General features: G+C 43.9%; 1 protein-coding gene across 1 annotated transcript; it reads left to right on the top strand.

The window, feature by feature from the left end:
- The first annotated feature begins 15,619 nt into the window (after positions 1-15,619).
- LOC106569743 (neurogenic differentiation factor 6-B) lies at positions 15,620-17,540 on the top strand. The gene is made up of 2 exons (XM_014141323.1): positions 15,620-15,734; positions 16,046-17,540. The coding sequence occupies exon 2, from the start codon at positions 16,051-16,053 to the stop codon at positions 17,383-17,385; it is 1,335 nt and encodes a 444-aa protein (XP_013996798.1). The 5' UTR covers positions 15,620-15,734; positions 16,046-16,050; the 3' UTR covers positions 17,386-17,540.
- Positions 17,541-19,340: the final 1,800 nt, after the last annotated feature.

Genomic DNA, 19,340 nt, shown 5'->3' with positions numbered 1-19,340 from the left:
AAACACTTTGTAAAGGCTGGTGACATCTAGTGGAAGCAATAGGAAGTGCCAAAATATTCCTAAACCCCTGTGTCTTTCAATGGGATAGCTTTAAAGTCAATACAACACATCAGGTATCCACTTCCTGTCAGAAAATGTCTCAGGGTTTTGCCTGCCAAATGAGTTCTGTTATACTCACAGACACCATTCAAACAGTTTTGGAAACTTTAGAGTGTTTTCTATCCATATATAATAAGTATATGCATATTCTAGTTACTGGGTAGGATTAGTAACCAGATTAAATCGGGTACATTTTTTTTATCCAGACGTGCAAATGCTGCCCCCTAGACCCAACAGGTTAAGGGCTCGTAAGTAAGCATTTCACTGTAAGGTCTACTTCACCTGTGGTGAAGGAATTTGAACGGATGATCTCTGCATCTGTGGTTCCCACCGTGAAGCATGCAGGAGGACTTGTGATGGTGTGGGGGTGCTTTGCTGGTGACACTGTCACTTTGATTTATTTAGAGTTCACACTTAACTAGGCAAGTCATTTAAGAACAAAATCTTATTTACAATGACGGCCTAGGAACAGTGGGTTAACAGCCTTGTTCAGGGGCAGAACGACAGATTTTTACCTTGTCAGCTCAGTGGATTCGATTTAGCAACATGATCCTCATATTCGGAAAATTCGTCATCTTCCAAAGTGGAAGACGCTCCTGCCACACTATCTTCTCACTCTACAAAGATGCTTTCCAAGGCCCTCTGAGCAAGAGATAGTCTTTGCCATACTGATTGATTGTGTGCCCCTCCCCCAATTTGCACCTGGCTGTGGTAGAGTGTGGGAAAAATACTGCATTTTATACAACGTATCGAAATAATGTATTGTAATAACATTATACAGGTTCCCGCAAGACATTGTGTAGTTTCACACACTACAAAGGGTAAAGAGTGCGAGAAAAGCGGGAGACAGACAGACAGGGAGGGAGACAGACAGGTAGGGAGACAGACAGGTAGGGAGACAGACGGGTTCTTGGTGCTCTGTTGAAACAGCCCCAGGGAGGAGGAGGACAGAGTGAAGGCACACAGCAAACCTTTTTGTTTAATTTTTACTTGTTTTCACCTACACTCACAAACTTTTCCACACTTGTATTACCCTCGGGTCCAGTGGACCCGAACACCACATATGTAATATAAATGTGTAGGGGGGTCCAGTGGACCAGAACACCACATATGTAATATAAATGTGTAATAAATACTTATTTCCCTCATTAGAATGCAAATCAATTTATAACATTTTTGGCATGCGTTTTTCTGGATTCTTTTGTTGTTATTCTGTCTCTCACTGTTCAAATAAACCTACCATTAAAATTATAGACTGATCATTTCTTTGTCAGTGGGCAAACGTACAAAATCAGCAGGGGATCAAATACTTTTTTCCCTCACTGTACCAAGAGAGTTCTCATCTATGTTATTCTTATCCATCTATTTATCACCACAAACCGATGCTGGCACTAAGACCGCATTCAACGAGCTGTGTAAGGCCATAAGTAAACAAGAAAATGCTCATCCAGAAGTGGCGCTCCTAGTGGCCGGGGACTTTAATGCAGGCAAACTTAAATCAGTTTTACCTAATTTCTACCAACATGTCACATGTCAAACCAGAGGGAAAAAAACTCTAGACCACTTTTACTCCACACACAGAGACGCATACAAAGCTCTCCCTCACACCCCATTTGGCAAATCTGACCATCGTTCTATCCTCTTGATTCCTGCTGTCATGTCATTGACTATCATTAAATGTAAAGACTGTATATTATCAAATCAATTCTCTGTCTAATTGAATTATGCGATTAAATTAATCATGTAACTTCAATTAACTAGGAAGTTGGGGCACCACAGGAAAATGTTGTTACAGAGTTACTATTTCCCTAAAATAACTCTTCGGATATTTTTATATCTTATCAAAACAGTCGCTTATTAATGAATTTTATTACCTCATCAGTCATATTCTGAATGTCGCAAAACACTTGTGTATCTGGACGAACCCTAGCATAGATCATGAATCAGCGATAAATACAAATGTATTTAATTATTTATTTACTAACTCAAATCACAGAATTACATAAAAACACACACACAATAGGTCATACATTGGTTACTATCATGATAGGAAAGTCCCTAGTGGGCAAAGCCGATATGACAGCTTGGTAGACAAAGGAAAGGAGTGAGGCTGTTCAAGAGCGGGAAACTCAGAAAGGATTCACTACATACTTTGAACATGAACAACCTCTCATTCGAAAATAAATTGCAATTGACATATTTACGAGTGTCTGCCTTTGTTGTCCCTCTCTGCGATTGCCGGTCCGTCTGCTGTATAGTCAGTGGACAGAGAACCTCTGGTTTGTCCACCAGAGATCAAAGTCGTAGGTTGTTAGAATAGATACTTTAGAGTACCGTTCGGAAATATTTTTAGATAGGTTGTGTTTACCAGTCTAAAATATTTAAACAGCTGCAGCCTGAATAATTGTTCTTTAGTTTGTAGATTTCTTAGCCATTTCTTGTCCTTTGGTAGAGTTGCCAACCATTTCAACATGTAGCGACAGCTCCATGTTCTCTGGTGTAATATTTTGTCACGGGTTGTTTTATACTCCATGACGCCGATGTAAATGTCTGTACTCACGGGGGCGTGGCCACTGACTAGTTCAACTTTATATGAAAACTCTCATTTAGAAGGCTAACATCACATTACATCTTTTAACAAATAGTTTCATATTTAATCACAACATTTTGATGTAAACTCCATAATTAATAAGTGTACACAACCAAAGACACAGTAATGTGTGTTTCCTGTCCTTCATGAGATCACCAAATGAAACACACTTGACATGACTGTCCCTTAGGTGTCAACCAACTATTTCCATATTCTCAAAAATAGAAATATGGTTTAATTATTCAAACTTTTGATGTCCAAGTGTCTCTCTGTGTTCCAAAGTTTACATTTCAATCTTGAACACTACAGAGCATAGAGGCAGAGTATTTTACGACCGCCATAAAACAGCTGTCTTCCCGTTCCTCTGTCCAGTGTCTGTGTTATTTTGCCCATCGTAATCTTTCATTTTTATTGGCCAGTCTGAGATATGGCTTTTTCTTTGCAACTCTGCCTAGAAGGCCAGCATCCCGGAGTTGCCTCTTCACTGTTGACGTTGAGACTGGTGTTTTGCGGGTACTATTTAATGAAGCTGCAGTTGAGGACTTGTGAGGTGTCTGTTTCTCAAACTAGACACTCTAATGTACTTGTCCTCTTGCTCAGTTGTGCACTGGGGCCTCCCACTTCTCTTTCTATTCTGGTTAGAGACAGTTTGTGTTGTTCTGTGAAGGGAGTAGTACACAGCATTGTACGAGATCTTCAGTTTCTTGGCAATTTCTCACATGGAATAGCCTTCATTTCTCAGAACAAGAATAGACTGACGAGTTTCAGAAGAAATTCCTTTGTTTCTGGCCATTTTGAGCCTGTAATCAAACCTACAAATGCTGATGCTCCAGATACTCAACTAGTCCAAAGAGGGACAGTTTTATTGCTTCTTTTATCAGACAACAGTTTTCAGCCGTGCTAACATAATTGCAAAAGGGTTTTCTAATGATCAATTAGCCTTTTAAAATGATCAACTTGGATTAACTAACACAATGTGCCATTGGAACACAGGAGTGATGGTTGCTGAAAATGGGCCTCTGTACGCATATGTTGTCACGCCCTGACCTTAGAGACGTTTATTTTCCTCTAGTTTGGTTAGGTCAGGGTGTGATGTGTGGTGGGCAATCTAGTTTTTCTATTTCTTTGTTTTGGCTGAGTGTGGTTTCCAATCAGAGGCAGCTGTCCATCATTGTCTCTGATTGGGAACCATACTTAGGCAGCCCTTTTTCCCTCCTTGAGTTGTGGGATCTTGTTTATGTGTAGGTGCAGGTTATGCACTCCATGACTTCACGTTTCGTTTGTTCTGTATTGTTTTGGTGAGTTTGATTTATTAAACATGTGGAACTCTACGCACGCTGCACCTTGGTCACCTCATTCTTACGACGAGCGTGACAGAAGATCCTACCACAAGAAGACCAAGCAGCGTGCGCCTACGAGGAAGACGAGGTGGACATGGGAGGACATCTGGATGGCAAAGAATCCTGGACGTGGGAGGAGATCTAGGCCGGAAGGGATCGCCTCCCATGGGAACAGGTGGAAGCAGCGAGGGAGGAACAGCGACGAGATCGGGAAGCACGGCAACGAAGGAAGCCAGAGACGCAGCCCCCCCAAAATATTTGGGGGGGCACACGGGGAGTTTGGCAGAGTCAGGGTGGAGACCTGAGCCAACTCCCCGTGCTTACCGTGGGGAGCGAGTGATGAGGCAAGCACCGTGTTATGCGGTGATGCGCACTGTGTCGCCAGTGCGCACTCACAGGCCGGTGCGATCTGTGCCCGCGCCCTGCAGCTGTCGAGCTGGGTTGAGCATCCAGCAAAGAAGGGTTGTGCGCCTCCACGGCCCAGTATATCCTGCGCCAGTTCTGCGCACTGTGTCGCCAGTGCGCCTGCACAGCCCAGTTCTTCCTGTGCCAGCGCTCCGCCCTTGACGGGCTAAAGTAAACATCCAGCCAGGACGGGTTGTGCCAGCCCTAAGCTCCAGACCTCCAGTGCGCCTCCACGGCTCAGTATACCATGTGCCAGCTCTGCGCACCCGGTCTCCAGTGCGTCTCCCCAGTCCGGTGAGACCTGTTCCAGCTCCACGAAAGAAACCTCCAGTGATGATCTATGGTCCGAAGCCTCCAGTGATGATCCATGGCACGGAGCCTGTAGTGATGATCCATGGCACGAAGCCTCCAGTGATGATCCATGGCCCGGAGCCTGTAGGGATGATCCATGGCACAAAGCCTCCAGTGATAATCCATGGCCCGGAGCTTCCAGTGATAATCCATGGCACGAAGCCTCCAGTGATGATCCATGGTGCGGAACCTGTAGCGATGATCCATGGCACGGAGCTTCCACCGAAGTCCCCCGGTCCGGAGCCTCCAGCGAAGTCCCCCTGTCCAGAGCCTCCAGCGAAGTCCCCCGGTCCGGAGCCTCCAGCGAAGTCCCCCGGTCCGGAGCCTCCAGCGAATACCCCGGTCCGGAGCCTCCAGCGAAGTCCCCCGGTCCGGAGCCTCCAGCGAAGTCCCCCGGTCCGGAGCCTCCAGCGAAGTCCCCCGGTTCGGAGCCTCCAGCGACGTTCCCCGGTCCGGAGCCTCCAGCGAAGTCCCCCGGTCCGGAGCCTCCAGCGAAGTCCCCCGGTTCGGAGCCTCCAGCGACGTTCCCCGGTCCGGAGCCTCCAGCGAAGTCCCCCGGTCCGGAGCCTCCAGCGACGGTCTGCAGTCCGGAGCCTCCAGCGACGGTCTGCAGTCCGGAGTCTCCAGCGGCGGTCTGCAGTCCGGAGTCTTCAGCGGCGGCCTGCAGCCCGGAGTCTTCAGCGGCGGCCTGCAGCCCGGAGTCTTCAGCGGCGGCCTGCAGCCCGGAGTCTTCAGCGGCGGCCTGCAGCCCGGAGTCTTCAGCGGCGGCCTGCAGCCCAGAGTCTTCAGCGGCGGCCTGCAGTCCAGAGCCTTCAGCGGCGGTCAGCAGTTCAGAGCCTCCGGCGATGATCCACGGTCTGGTTCCTCCAGCGACACAGATGCGAGGGGGATCAGCGGGTGGAGTGGGGGCTATGCCCTGAACCAGAGCTGCCGCCAAGAATAGATGCCCACCCGGACCCTCGCATATAGGTTCAGGTTTGCGGCCGGGAGTCCGCACCTTTGGGGGGGGATACTGTCACGCCCTGACCTTAGAAACGTTTATTTTCCTCTAGTTTGGTTAGGTCAGGGTGTGATATGGGGTGGGCAATCTAGTTTTTCTATTTCTTTGTTTTGGCTGAGTGTGGTTTCCAATCAGAGGCAGCTGTCCATCGTTGTCTCTGATTGGGAACCATACTTAGGCAGCCCTTTTTCCCTCCTTGAGTTGTGGGATCTTGTTTATGTGTAGGTGCAGGTTATGCACTCCATGACTTCACGTTTCGTTTGTTCTGTGTTGTTTTGGTGAGTTTGCTTTATTAAACATGTGGAACTCTACGCACGCTGTGCCTTGGTCTCCTCATTCTTACGACGAGCGTGACATGTATATATTCCATAAAAAATCTGCCATTTCCAGCTACAATAGTCATTTACAACATTAATGTCTACACTGTTTTTGTGATCAATTTGATGTTATTTTAATGGACAAAAAAACAAGGACATTTCTAAGTGACCCCAAACTTTTGAATGGTAGTATAAGTAAGCATTTCACTGTGAGGTGTATTGTATTGTATACTGTTGTATTCAGCATTTCACTGTGAGGTCTACTACACCTGTTGTATTCAGAATTTCACTGTAAGGTCTACTACACCTGTTGTATTCAGCATTTCACTGTAAGGTCTACTACACCTGTTGTATTCAGCATTTCACTGTAAGGTCTACTACACCTGTTGTATTCAGCATTTCACTGTAAGGTCTACTACACCTGTTGTATTCAGCATTTCACTGTGAGGTCTACACCTGTTGTATTTAGCATTTCACTGTGAGGTCTACTACACCTGTTGTATTCAGCATTTCACTGTGAGGTCTACTACACCTGTTGAATTCAGCATTTCACTGTGAGGTCTACTACAACTGTTGTATTCAGCATTTCACTGTGAGGTCTACACCTGTTGTATTCAGCATTTTACTGTAAGGTCTACTACACCTGTTGTATTCAGCATTTCACAGTAAGGTCTACTACACCTGTTGTATTCAGCGTTTCACTGTAAGGTCTACTACACCTGTTGTATTCAGCATTTCACTGTAAGGTCTACCTACACCTGTTGTATTCAGCATTTCACTGTGAGGTCTACTACACCTGTTGTATTCAGCATTTTACTGTGAGGTCCAGTGAAACTGTGTCGGATTCCAGACGTCATTAATATTTGGACATGCATTTGGACATCAAATAGCTATACTCTTTATTCTCTCTGTTATTATTTCAGCAAACTAGCTAGCTATATACTGAGCGCACGAAACATTATGAACACCTTCCTAATATTGAGTTGCACCCCTTTTGCCCTCAGAACAGCCTCCATTCATCAGGGCATGGACTCTACAAGGTGTCGAAAGCGTTCCACAGGGATGCTGGCCCATGTTGACTCCAATGTTCCCCACAGTTGTGTCAAGTTGGCTGGATGTCCTTTGGGTGGTGGACCATTCTTGATACACACGGAAAACTGTTGAGTGTGAAAAAGTCAGCAGCGTTGCAGTTCTTGACACACTCAAAACGGTGCACCTTTCACCTACTACCATACCCCTTTCAAAAGCACAAAAATATTTTGTCTTGCCCATTCACCCTCTGAATGGCACACATACACAATCCATATCTCAACTGTCTCAAGGCTTAAACATTATTCTTTAACCTGACTCCTCCCATTCATCTACAGTGATTGAAGTGGATTTAACAAGTGACATCAATAAGGGATCATAGCTTTCACCTGGATTCACCTGGTCAGTCTATGTCATGGAAAGAGCAGGTGTTCCTAATATTTTGTCCACTACAACACTATCTAAATTGCGAATCCGCCGTAGAAATAGAAAGAATATGAGCTCCTGTAATATGGATAGCCTAGCTATTGAATGATTTGGTAATATGGATAGCCTAGCTATTGAACGGTTTGGTAATATGGATAGCCTAGCTATTGAATGGTTTGGTAATATGGATAGCCTAGCTATTGAACGATTTGGTAATATGGATAGCTTAGCTATTGAATGGTTTGGTAATATGGATAGCTTAGCTATTGAACGGTTTGGTAATATGGATAGCCTAGCTATTGAACGGTTTGGTAATATGGATAGCCTAGCTATTGAACGGTTTGGTAATATGGATAGCCTAGCTATTGAATGGTTTGGTAATATGGATAGCTTAGCTATTGAATGGTTTGGTAATATGGATAGCCTAGCTATTGAATGGTTTGGTAATATGGATAGCCTAGCTATTGAACGGTTTGGTAATATGGATAGCCTAGCTATTGAATGGTTTGGTAATATGGATAGCCTAGCTATTGAACGGTTTGGTAATATGGATAGCCTAGCTATTGAACGGTTTGGTAATATGGATAGCCTAGCTATTGAACGGTTTGGTAATGTGGATAGCCTAGCTATTGAACGGTTTGGTAATGTGGATAGCCTAGCTATTGAACGGTTTGGTAATATGGATAGCCTAGCTATTGAATGGTTTGGTAATATGGATAGCCTAGCTATTGAACGGTTTGGTAATATGGATAGCCTAGCTATTGAACGGTTTGCTAATATGGATAGCCTAGCTATTTAATGTTTGGTAATATGGATAGCCTAGCTATTGAATGGTTTGGTAATATGGATAGCCTAGCTATTGAACGGTTTGGTAATATGGATAGCCTAGCTATTGAACAGTTTGGTAATATGGATAGCCTAGCTATTGAATGGTTTGGTAATATGGATAGCCTAGCTATTGAATGGTTTGGTAATATGGATAGCCTAGCTATTGAATGGTTTGGTAATATGGATAGCCTAGCTATTGAACGGTTTGGTAATATGGATAGCCTAGCTATTGAATGGTTTGGTAATATGGATAGCCTAGCTATTGAATGGTTTGGTAATATGGATAGCCTAGCTATTGAACGGTTTGGTAATATGGATAGCCTAACTAGTGAAGCAATGGAGATGGAGATTTGTTTTTTGGATGAATGGAATGGTTGAAAATGAGCACATCTTGCCCACCTGGGGCAACGGGCCATGCAAAACTAATTTACCTAAAACATTAGTGGTCAACAGCATTTATCTTGGAACAATTTTACTATTTATAAAATGCTTATATATTTTTTTTAATGCAGACTAGCTAAAAAAGAAGTGACATTTTACAAATGATCCAATTGATTATGATAAATGGCTTGGTAAAAAGGGGAGGTGCCAAAACATTAGTCGGCACCCTATGTTAATTGGTTCCATGGCTCAGGCAGTCAAGTGTAGGATTCAGCAAAAAGCTGTAGCCAGAGACGGAAGAGGAAGCAAGAACCCCCCCCCGCTGGTATTTTCTGGTTCAATGAAAGTCAATTAACAAAGTAGACTAGACCCAGATTATATTGCATTGGTGTCTATTGGAGACCCACCCCGTTAAGTAGACCTCAACTGACCATTTCTTTCAATGGTCAACAGCCTGATGAACTCGCTTCATTTATCCACCATCTTTGCTGCAGCCAAATCTATTATGTTGCTCAGCTCAGTCAGTCGTGACTCGTGAACTTTGCAGGTGTTTCTGATTAATAAACAATGCCACGCTGGTAAATAAAATAAAATCAAATAAAACCCTGAAATAAAAACGAAAAATGTAATATACGTCATTGGCACGAATTTGCACGAAGCGGGTAGTTCGATTTTGTCACAAATAAATCATACTTTGACTAAAAGGATCACTTATTGACTTACAATGTCGTGAAAAAGTATTTGTCCCCTTTCTGATTTCCTCTATTTTCTCTATATATTTTTTTATACTGAATGTAATCAGACCTTCAACCAAAACCTAATATTAGATAAAGTGTACCTGATTTTACAAATAACCCCCCAAAAATGTATACTTATTTTATTTATTTAATTATCACAGTTATGCAACACACAATTCCTCTGTGTGAAAAAGTAATTGTCCCTTTACACTCAATAACTGGTTGTGCCACCGTTAGCTGCAATGTTCCAACCAAACACTTCCTGTAGCTGTTAATCAGTCTCTCATGTCGCTGTGGAGGAACTGCTTTGTGTTTTAAAAAAAATCTTGAGTTGATTGTGTGTATTGGATCATTGTCTTGCTGCATAAACATGCTGCACTTCATGTTCAGCAACGTTCTACTTAAGGTCAAACTCTCACTACCCTCTATCACTGTCTCTCTACCCTCTATCACTGTCTCTCTACCCTCTATCGCTGTCTCTCTACCCTCCATCACTGTCTCTCTACCCTCTATCACTGTCTCTCTACCCTCTACCCTCTATCACTGTCTCTCTACCCTCCATCACTGTCTCTCTACCCTCTATCACTGTCTCTCTACCTTCTATTACTGTCTCTCTACCCCTCTATCAATGTCTCTCTACCCCTCTATCAATGTCTCTCTACCCTCTATCACTGTCTCTCTACCCCTCTATCACTGTCTCTCTACCCTCTATCACTGTCTCTCTACCCCTCTATCACTGTCTCTCTACCCCTCTATCACTGTCTCTATCACTGTCTCTCTACCCTCTATCACTGTCTCTCTACCCTCTATCACTGTCTCTCTACCCCTCTATCACTGTCTCTCTACCCTCTATCACTGTCTCTCTATCACTGTCTCTCTACCCTCTATCACTGTCTCTCTACCCCTCTATCACTGTCTCTCTACCCTCTATCACTGTCTCTCTACCCTCTATCACTGTCTCTCTACCCTCTATCACTGTCTCTCTACCCCTCTATCACTGTCTCTCTACCCCTCTATCACTGTCTCTCTACCCTCTATCACTGTCTCTCTACCCTCTATCACTGTCTCTCTACCCTCTATCACTGTCTCTCTACCCCTCTATCACTGTCTCTCTACCCCTCTATCACTGTCTCTCTACCCCTCTATCACTGTCTCTCTACCCTCTATCACTGTCTCTCTACCCCTCTATCACTGTCTCTCTACCCTCCATCACTGTCTCTCTACCCTCTATCACTGTCTCTCTACCCTCTATCACTGTCTCTCTACCCCACTATCACTGTCTCTCTACCCTCTATCACTGTCTCTCTATCCTCTATCACTGTATCTCTAATCTCATATTCACTAAACAAACATAACATACACAGTATACACATACTGTACACCCATAACATACATACTATACACACTGTACACACTATACACACACTGTACACACTATACACACATAACATACACACTATACACACTGTACACACCATACACACTATACACACATAACATACACACTATACACATACTATACTATACTATATACTATATAATATATATATATATATATATGGAAACTCATATCTCCCTCACTAGCTTTAAGCACCAGCTGTCAGAGCAGCTCACAGATCACTGCACCTGTACATAGCCTATCTATAAATAGCCCAAACAACTACCTCTTCCCCTATTGTATTTTTTTTTTATGTTGCTCCTTTACACCCCAGTATTTCTACTTTGCACACTCACCTACTGTCAAATCTACCATTCCAGTGTTTTAATTGCTATATTGTATTTACTTCGCCACCATGGCCTATTTATTGCCTTTACCTCCCTTATCTCACCTCATTTGCTCACATTGTATATAGACTTATTTTTCTACTGTATTATTGACTGTATGTTTGTTTTACTCCATGTGTGTTGTTGTATGTGTCGCACTGCTTTGCTTTATCTTGGACAGGTCGCAGCTGTAAACGAGAACTTGTTCTCAACTTGCCTACCTGGTTAAATAAAGGTGAAATAAATAAATAAATAAAAATACATACTATACAGGGGCGGCAGGGTAGCCTAGGGGTTAGAGCGGTGGGCCAGTAACCGAAAGGTTGCAAGATCAAATCCCCGAGCTGACAAGGTGTAAATCTGTTGTTCTTCCCCTGAACAAGGCAGTTAACCCACTGTTCCCCTGAACAAGGCAGTTAACCCACTGTTCCCCTGAACAAGGCAGTTAACCCACTGTTCCCTTGAACAAGGCAGTTAACCCACTGTTCCCTTGAACAAGGCAGTTAACCCACTGTTCCCCTGAACAAGGCAGTTAACCCACTGACCCCCGGGAGGCTGTCATTGAAAATAACAATTTGTTCTTAAAACTTCTTAAGGCTATGGTCAACTTCCGATGAAACTGGAGGGCACGCAATTCAAATAAATAATCATAAAAATGATGGATATTAAACATTTAGGTACTAATCTAACTGCACTGTCCGATTTACAGTAGCTATTACAGTGAAAACATGCCATGTGGTTGTTTGAGGACGCAGCCCAACATCAAAATATAATACAGGCACAGGTTTCATACATTCACAAATAATGATTAAATATTCACTTACTTTTTGAAAATCTTCCTCTGATTTGTCATCCAAAGGGCCCCAGCTATAATATGTAGTGTCGTTTTGTTAGATAAAATCCTTCTTTATAACCCAAAAAGTCTGTTTAGTTGGCGCCATCGATTTCAGTAATCCACTCGTTCAACATGCCAAGATAGGAATCCGAAAATCTACCCCAAAACTTTGTTTCAACAAGTCAAACTACGTTCCTATTCAATTCTCAGATATCCTAAAATGTAATTAAACTATAATATTTCATACGGAAAGTATGTTCAATAGGAAAACGATAATAGCAGCTGCGTGCCCTCCATCGCGCGTGCATACACGAATTTCCAAGTCTGTGTCCCTGTGGTAAAACTAATATTTCTTCCTCGTTTTGGAAGAAACAAGCCTGAAACCTTGAACAAAGACTACTGACACCCAGTGGAAGCCATAGGAATTGCATACTGGGAGCTAGATTAAATTATTTCCCTATATGTTCCATTGGAAGAGCATGGGCTCTCAAAAAAATATATATTCCGGTTGGTTTTTCTTTGGATTTTCTCCTACCATATCTATTGTGTTATAGTCTCCTACATTATTTTAACATTTCTACAGACTTCAAAGTGTCTTCTTTCGAATAGTACCAATTATATGCATATCCTGGCTTCAGGGCCTGAGCAACAGGCAGTTTACTTTGGGCACGTCAGTCAGGTGGAAATTGAGAAAAAAGGACCCTATCCCTAACAAGTTTTCTAGTTAAAGAAAGGTAAAAAATGTAAAACACACTATACACACGTACACCTGGATAGTGTGTTGTAGTAGAGTAGTGGCCTGAGGACTTAATGTATTGTGAAATCTGTAGTAAAATGTATGTTCATGTTTAAAAATTGTATTATAATGTATATTACTGCCTTCATTTTTGATGGACCCCAGGAAGAGTAGCTGCTGCCTTAACAGGAACTAATGGGGATCCATAATAAACCCCAGGAAGAGTAGCTGCTGCCTTGGCAGGAACTAATGGGGATCCATAATAAACCCCAGGAAGAGTAGCTGCTGCCTTGGCAGGAACTAATGGGGATCCGTAATAAACCCCAGGAAGAGTAGCTGCTGCCTTGGCAGGAACTAATGGGGATCCGTAATAAACCCCATGAAGAGTAGCTGCTGCCTTGGCAGGAACTAATGGGGATCTGTAATAAACCCCAGGAAGAGTAGCTGCTGCCTTGGCAGGAACTAATGGGGATCCGTAATAAACCCCAGGAAGAGTAGCTGCTGCCTTGGCAGGAACTAATGGGGATCCGTAATAAACCCCAGGAAGAGTAGCTGCTGCCTTGGCAGGAACTAATGGGGATCCGTAATAAACCCCAGGAAGAGTAGCTGCTGCCTTGGCAGGATCTAATGGGGATCCGTAATAAACCCCAGGAAGAGTAGCTGCTGCCTTCGCAGGAACTAATGGGGATCCGTAATAAACCCCAGGAAGAGTAGCTGCTGCCTTGGCAGGAACTAATGGGGATCCGTAATAAACCCCAGGAAGAGTAGCTGCTGCCTTGACAGGAACTAATGGGGATCCGTAATAAACCCCATGAAGAGTAGCTGCTGCCTTGGCAGGAAGTAATGGGGATCCAAAATAAACCCCAGGAAAAGTAGCTGCTGCCTTGGCAGGAACTAATGGGGATCCATAATAAATACAAATACGAATACAAAAAACGGTCAATTCCATCTGCCTGATAGATTAAGATAAAATTTGACTTTTGGTTAGAATATAACTTTTGGTTCAAATATGTTACATTTAAGTTGTTTTTTTCTCAACTGTGTAAAACATAAACTCAGTCAGGTTCATGTCTAGCATCCACTCCTTCTGAGTGCTGAAAGATCTGATACAACGACTTCGTTTTATTGGGCATTTTCAAGTGAATCACTTTCTATATTTTACAAATGTTTGGATAGAACATTGATTTTTAGAGACAGAAATATGTCTGTTTTGACTATCTGTTGTCAAACTCGTTTGTGGCTTGTTACTCTGTCGATATTTTCTTACCAATATTCTGAAAAAATATAGCTGTACCTGGTGGTCCCTATAGCTGTATCTGGTGGTCCCTATAGCTGTATCTGGTGGTCCCTATAGCTGGACCCTATAGCTGTATCTGGTGGTCCCTATAGCTGTATCTGGTGGTCCCTATAGCTGTATCTGGTGGTCCCTATAGCTGTACCCTATAGCTGTATCTGGTGGTCCCTATAGCTGTACCCTATAGCTGTATCTGGTGGTCCCTATAGCTGTATCTGGTGGTCCCTATAGCTGTACCCTATAGCTGTATCTGGTGGTCCCTATAGCTGTACCCTATAGCTGTATCTGGTGGTCCCTATAGCTGTATCTGTTGGTCCCTATAGCTGTATCTGTTGGTCCCTATAGCTGTACCCTATAGCTGTATCTATTGGTCCCTATAGCTGTACCCTATAGCTGTATCTGGTGGTCCCTATAGCTGTACCCTATAGCTGTATCTGGTGGTCCCTATAGCTGTATCTGGTGGTCCCTATAGCTGTACCCTATAGCTGTATCTGGTGGTCCCTATAGCTGTACCCTATAGCTGTATCTGGTGGTCCCTATAGTTGTATCTGGTGGTCCCTATAGCTGTACCCTATAGCTGTACCCTATAGCTGTATCTGGTGGTCCCTATAGCTGTACCCTATAGCTGTATCTGTTGGTCCCTATAGCTGTATCTCTTGGCCCCTATAGCTGTACCCTATAGCTGTACCCTATAGCTGTATCTGGTGGTCCCTATAGCTGTATCTGTTGGTCCCTATAGCTGTACCCTATAGCTGTATCTGGTGTTCCCTATAGCTGTATCTGGTGGTCCCTATAGCTGTATCTGTTTCATGTTTCTCTATTCCATTCAGTTAACTTCATGTTACTCTATTCTATTATATTAATACAATAGCACTCAGGGGCCAAATTAGAAAATACATTTTACAGCAGGTTCAATTGCATCAGTTGAAAATGACAGCTCTGCCACAAAGGGCACATAACTAATGCTTCTGCATTGTTCAGAAGCTACACTGATTTCCTTCAATATATTCCATCACATTCATATCTTATCCATGGATTTACTGATGATAAATAATATATATTAAACAGTGTTTTGGGACCTACTTGTTGCCAACCTAAATACAATATATTACCTTAAACAGCCATAAAGCATCGCGCCGTCTTTCTGATCTGGAGGACAGTTATATGAGTTGTTATCCTTCCCTGGGCTGCCTGTTTGACGGTTAAGCGTGAGCCTCCCGGTGACCATTACCAAGACGCCAGAGGATCAGCGCGGGATGGAGGTCCCACGAGACGGGAGCCACGTGACTACGCCCTGCCACGAGATGGCAGCGGCAGATGGCATGGGTACCCGCTCTGGCAGTTGGCATGAGTGTCATTTCTCAAAGAAAGAGAGAGAGAGAGAGAGAGAGAGAGAGAGAGGAGGGGGGAGAAGGAGAGAGAGGTGGAGAGAGAGAGAGTGTGAGTGAGGGGGAGAGAGAGAAAGACACCAGTAAAGGAATGATTCTGTCATTTTGTTTGCAAGAGAAGAGAGGGGAGGAGAGAGGAGAGGAGAAGGTGGCACAGAACAGAGAGAAGGGAGATGCTAGAGAACATGCACACTGCCCGCTGACATACATTCAGGTGAGGAGACTTGTCTTGGCATACGGATTGTTTCACCTATCATATGCATGGTGTTCTATTAATAGTTTTAGTCACTAAATAGCATAGATATATTTATAACAAATGTATTCAGAAATGTTGATTGCTGGAGCATGTGACTTTGGCCTTGGTTTTGCCAAAAAGGCAACACAACATCTCTCCAGACTCTCCATATATAGGAGAGGCACACGAAAATGTGACATTGACAGGCTATACATAGTGTGGCCGTTGTAACAGTTTATGTGTTGACTGCGTTGCTTGCGTGTGTGTTAACTGGGAGTTGTGGTCTATAGGAATCATGTTGACTCTACCGTATGAAGAACCAAATGTGACGTATGAGCCCCGGTTTGGAGCCAACTACCCCCGTGGGAGCTTACCGGACCTGGAGCCAGACCCGATACACAGCCTGAACGTCACGTTGAACCCGGAGAGAGAGGACGAGGAGGAGCCAGACCCGATACACAGCCTGAACGTCACGTTGAACCCGGAGAGAGAGGGCGAGGAGGAGCCAGACCCAATACACGGCCAGGACGTCACATCGGACCCGGAGGAGGGTGACATCTCAGAAAGAGAGGATGAGGAAGAAGAAGAGAGAGAGGACGACAACCAGCAGGATGAAAACGGCCTCCCCAGAAAGAGAGGACCACGGAGAAAGAAGTCGACTAAAGGTAGACAGGAGAGGGTCAAGGTGCGTCGTCACGAGGCAAACGCCCGTGAGCGCAGCAGGATGCACGGTCTGAACGACGCGTTAGAGAGCCTCCGAAAGGTGGTGCCCTGCTACTCCAAGACCCAGAAGCTCTCCAAAATAGAGACTCTGCGCCTGGCTAAGAACTACATCTGGGCCCTGTCGGAGACGCTGTCTGCGGGCAAGAAGCCGGACCTGCTGGGGTTCGTTCAAACTCTGTGTAAGGGCCTATCCCAGCCCACGACCAACCTGGTGGCTGGCTGTCTGCAGCTGAAAGCCAGGTCCTTCCTCACGGACCACAACGGAGAGGTGACGTACCCCGGTAGTACGACCCACTATGACAACATGTACCCTTACCCCGGGGCAGATCTGGGCACGGCCCCTGGACAAGGCTGCAGCACCCTGGACAGCGCCAAGCCATCCTACCATAGCCGGCACTACAGCTACGGTGGCCAGTACGAGCCGTACTATGACCACACGTCTCCTGAGGGAGGAAGGGAGGGACACCTAGACGGACAGATCAGCCCTCCTCTGAACTTTAACGGGATATTCTCTCTGAAACACGACGAACCAGAGGAGTACGGGAAGAGCAGCCACTACGGGATGAGATACAGTTCTGTTCCCGGTCACGGCTCCCTCAGCTCGGCATCCATGTACCGGGTCTCGCCAGAGGGCCGGTTACACTATGAATTACACCTTCGGTCTGCCGGGCAGACCTACAAGGCTGGGACTCAGAGCCAGCAGGCAGAGCTACCAGGCTGGGACTCAGAGCCAGCAGGCAGAGCTACCAGGCTGGGACTCAGACCCAGCAGGCAGAGCTACCAGGCTGGGACTCAGAGCCAGCAGGCAGAGCTACCAGGCTGGGACTCAGAGCCAGTAGGCAGAGCTACCAGGCTGGGACTCAGAGCCAGTAGGCAGAGCTACCAGGCTGGGACTCAGAGCCAGTAGGCAGAGCTACCAAGCTGGGACTCAGAGCCAGTAGGCAAAGCTACCAGGCTGGGACTCAGAGCCAGTAGGCAGAGCCATAATTAATAGAACAGTTAAAAGGTTATATTACCCCTGTTACTATTCATCACACACACACACACACACACACACACACACACACACACACACACACACACACACACACACACACACACACACACACACACACACACACACACACTTAGACAGATCACCAGTGGAAAAAGCACATTGTGCCAATGCAAGTGTTTAAAATGCAATTTATTAATTGATGAGTTTATGAATTTATTCATTTCTTCCCTATGTATTGAATTATCTATGTAACTATTTGTTTATTTATTGACCTTAACATATAGCAGTTTGTCACAGGGAATTTGACACTGGTTTGATTGCAAATGTTGTGTACAAATATTTTCTATTGTGTTTTTCAAATTGGGCCTATATCTATAGCTAATAAACAACTAGGCTACTGAATCATATTAATACAATTTCTATGGAAACTTGGAGATGACAAGCGGTGTAGATTATCAGGGTAAAAAGCAAACACGAATTATCATCTCATCAGGGAATTATGTTTCATTTGATTTGTTTTCCAATCGCCGTGAGGAGACCTGCAACAATCTTCTATAAAGAGACGCAATGCCAGAAATATCCGTACTATAGGAATATAATATATAATAATAATAAATAAAGATTTGGGAGATTCTGGAGATAAAAAAAACATGTTAAATACTGATTTAGTCCCACATAAGAAACGTCTTTATAATGCTATAGACCTTTCTGCTGACTGGGTGCGAGTTGGATATAGGTGTTTAAATAAGGCTCATTAATTATGTCATCGTGCCAAAGCCTCAAAGCAGCAGGTAATTAGCTCAAAGTGTGCTCAAATCAAATTAACTCTTCAAATGTATAAAAGTCAAAGGAAAATGCATTTGTATTTAAATCAGTGAAGTAAAAAAAAAAGGGGAATGTGATCGATTAATGTATATGAAAAAATTATGATCCATTCGTTTACGAATAGGCCTACTTCATTTTATTTTGTCTTAATAATGTATTTAAAAATGAATGTGAATGATATCATTTTGTGAAAATGTTTCGGTGCAGTATTGAGTGACTGTCGTTCTGTAAATCATCACCAATATTGATCATCACCTCCATCGTCACTATTATTACTGAAGGACATCATAACATCGTGAGCCATGGTCCATCAGAATACAGTATATACTCTTAGAAAAAAACCTTCTGGATATAACCAAAAAGGGTTATATGCAAGCTTTATGTACAGCACACCCTTCAGGTTCTATATAGAACCTTCTATGGAACCCAAGTGTTCTAGATAGAACCTTACATGGAACCCAAGTATTCTATATGGAACCAATTTTGTTTTAGTGAAGAAGAACCCCTGGGGTTCTGATCAAACAACCCTACAAAAGTGTTCTGTACAGAACCTTTAGGTGTGCCATATATGAAGCAAGCAATAGCCTTTTTGGTTCTATCCAGAAGGTTTTTTTCTAAGCGTTATGTATGGATATTTCTAAGCCTTACGTTGACAGAGTTGTTGAGGCCAGATATGCACCGGTACGGGGACCATGATTATGGGCTTTGGGCTGTGGACGGTATTGTTATTATTTTTACTTTAACCTTTATTTATCCAGGCAGTCCCATTGAGGTTAGAAAACCTCTATAAGCAATACGTGGGGCTAGATTAACCTGCGTTAACCGACAACTGCGTAGCAGTTTCATTGATTTTATTTAGGCGGTGTCAGCTGTCAAATCAGCAAGCGGCTAGCAGCATTATATCTAAGGAGGACATTACCAAGGGCCAAGTGATATTAGTAATAATCCCATGTAGACTTGTTCAAACACTGGAATGTGTGATGTAATCTACACCTTTATTAGGCTGATATAAATGCTTATTATCTTGTTTTATGATTTTC

This window comes from Salmo salar, unplaced genomic scaffold (genome assembly GCF_905237065.1).
Source record: "Salmo salar unplaced genomic scaffold, Ssal_v3.1, whole genome shotgun sequence".
Classification (NCBI taxonomy): domain Eukaryota; kingdom Metazoa; phylum Chordata; class Actinopteri; order Salmoniformes; family Salmonidae; genus Salmo; species Salmo salar.
The sequence above is the reverse complement of the archived record's forward strand: the minus strand, read 5'-3'. Positions and strand labels throughout refer to the sequence as shown.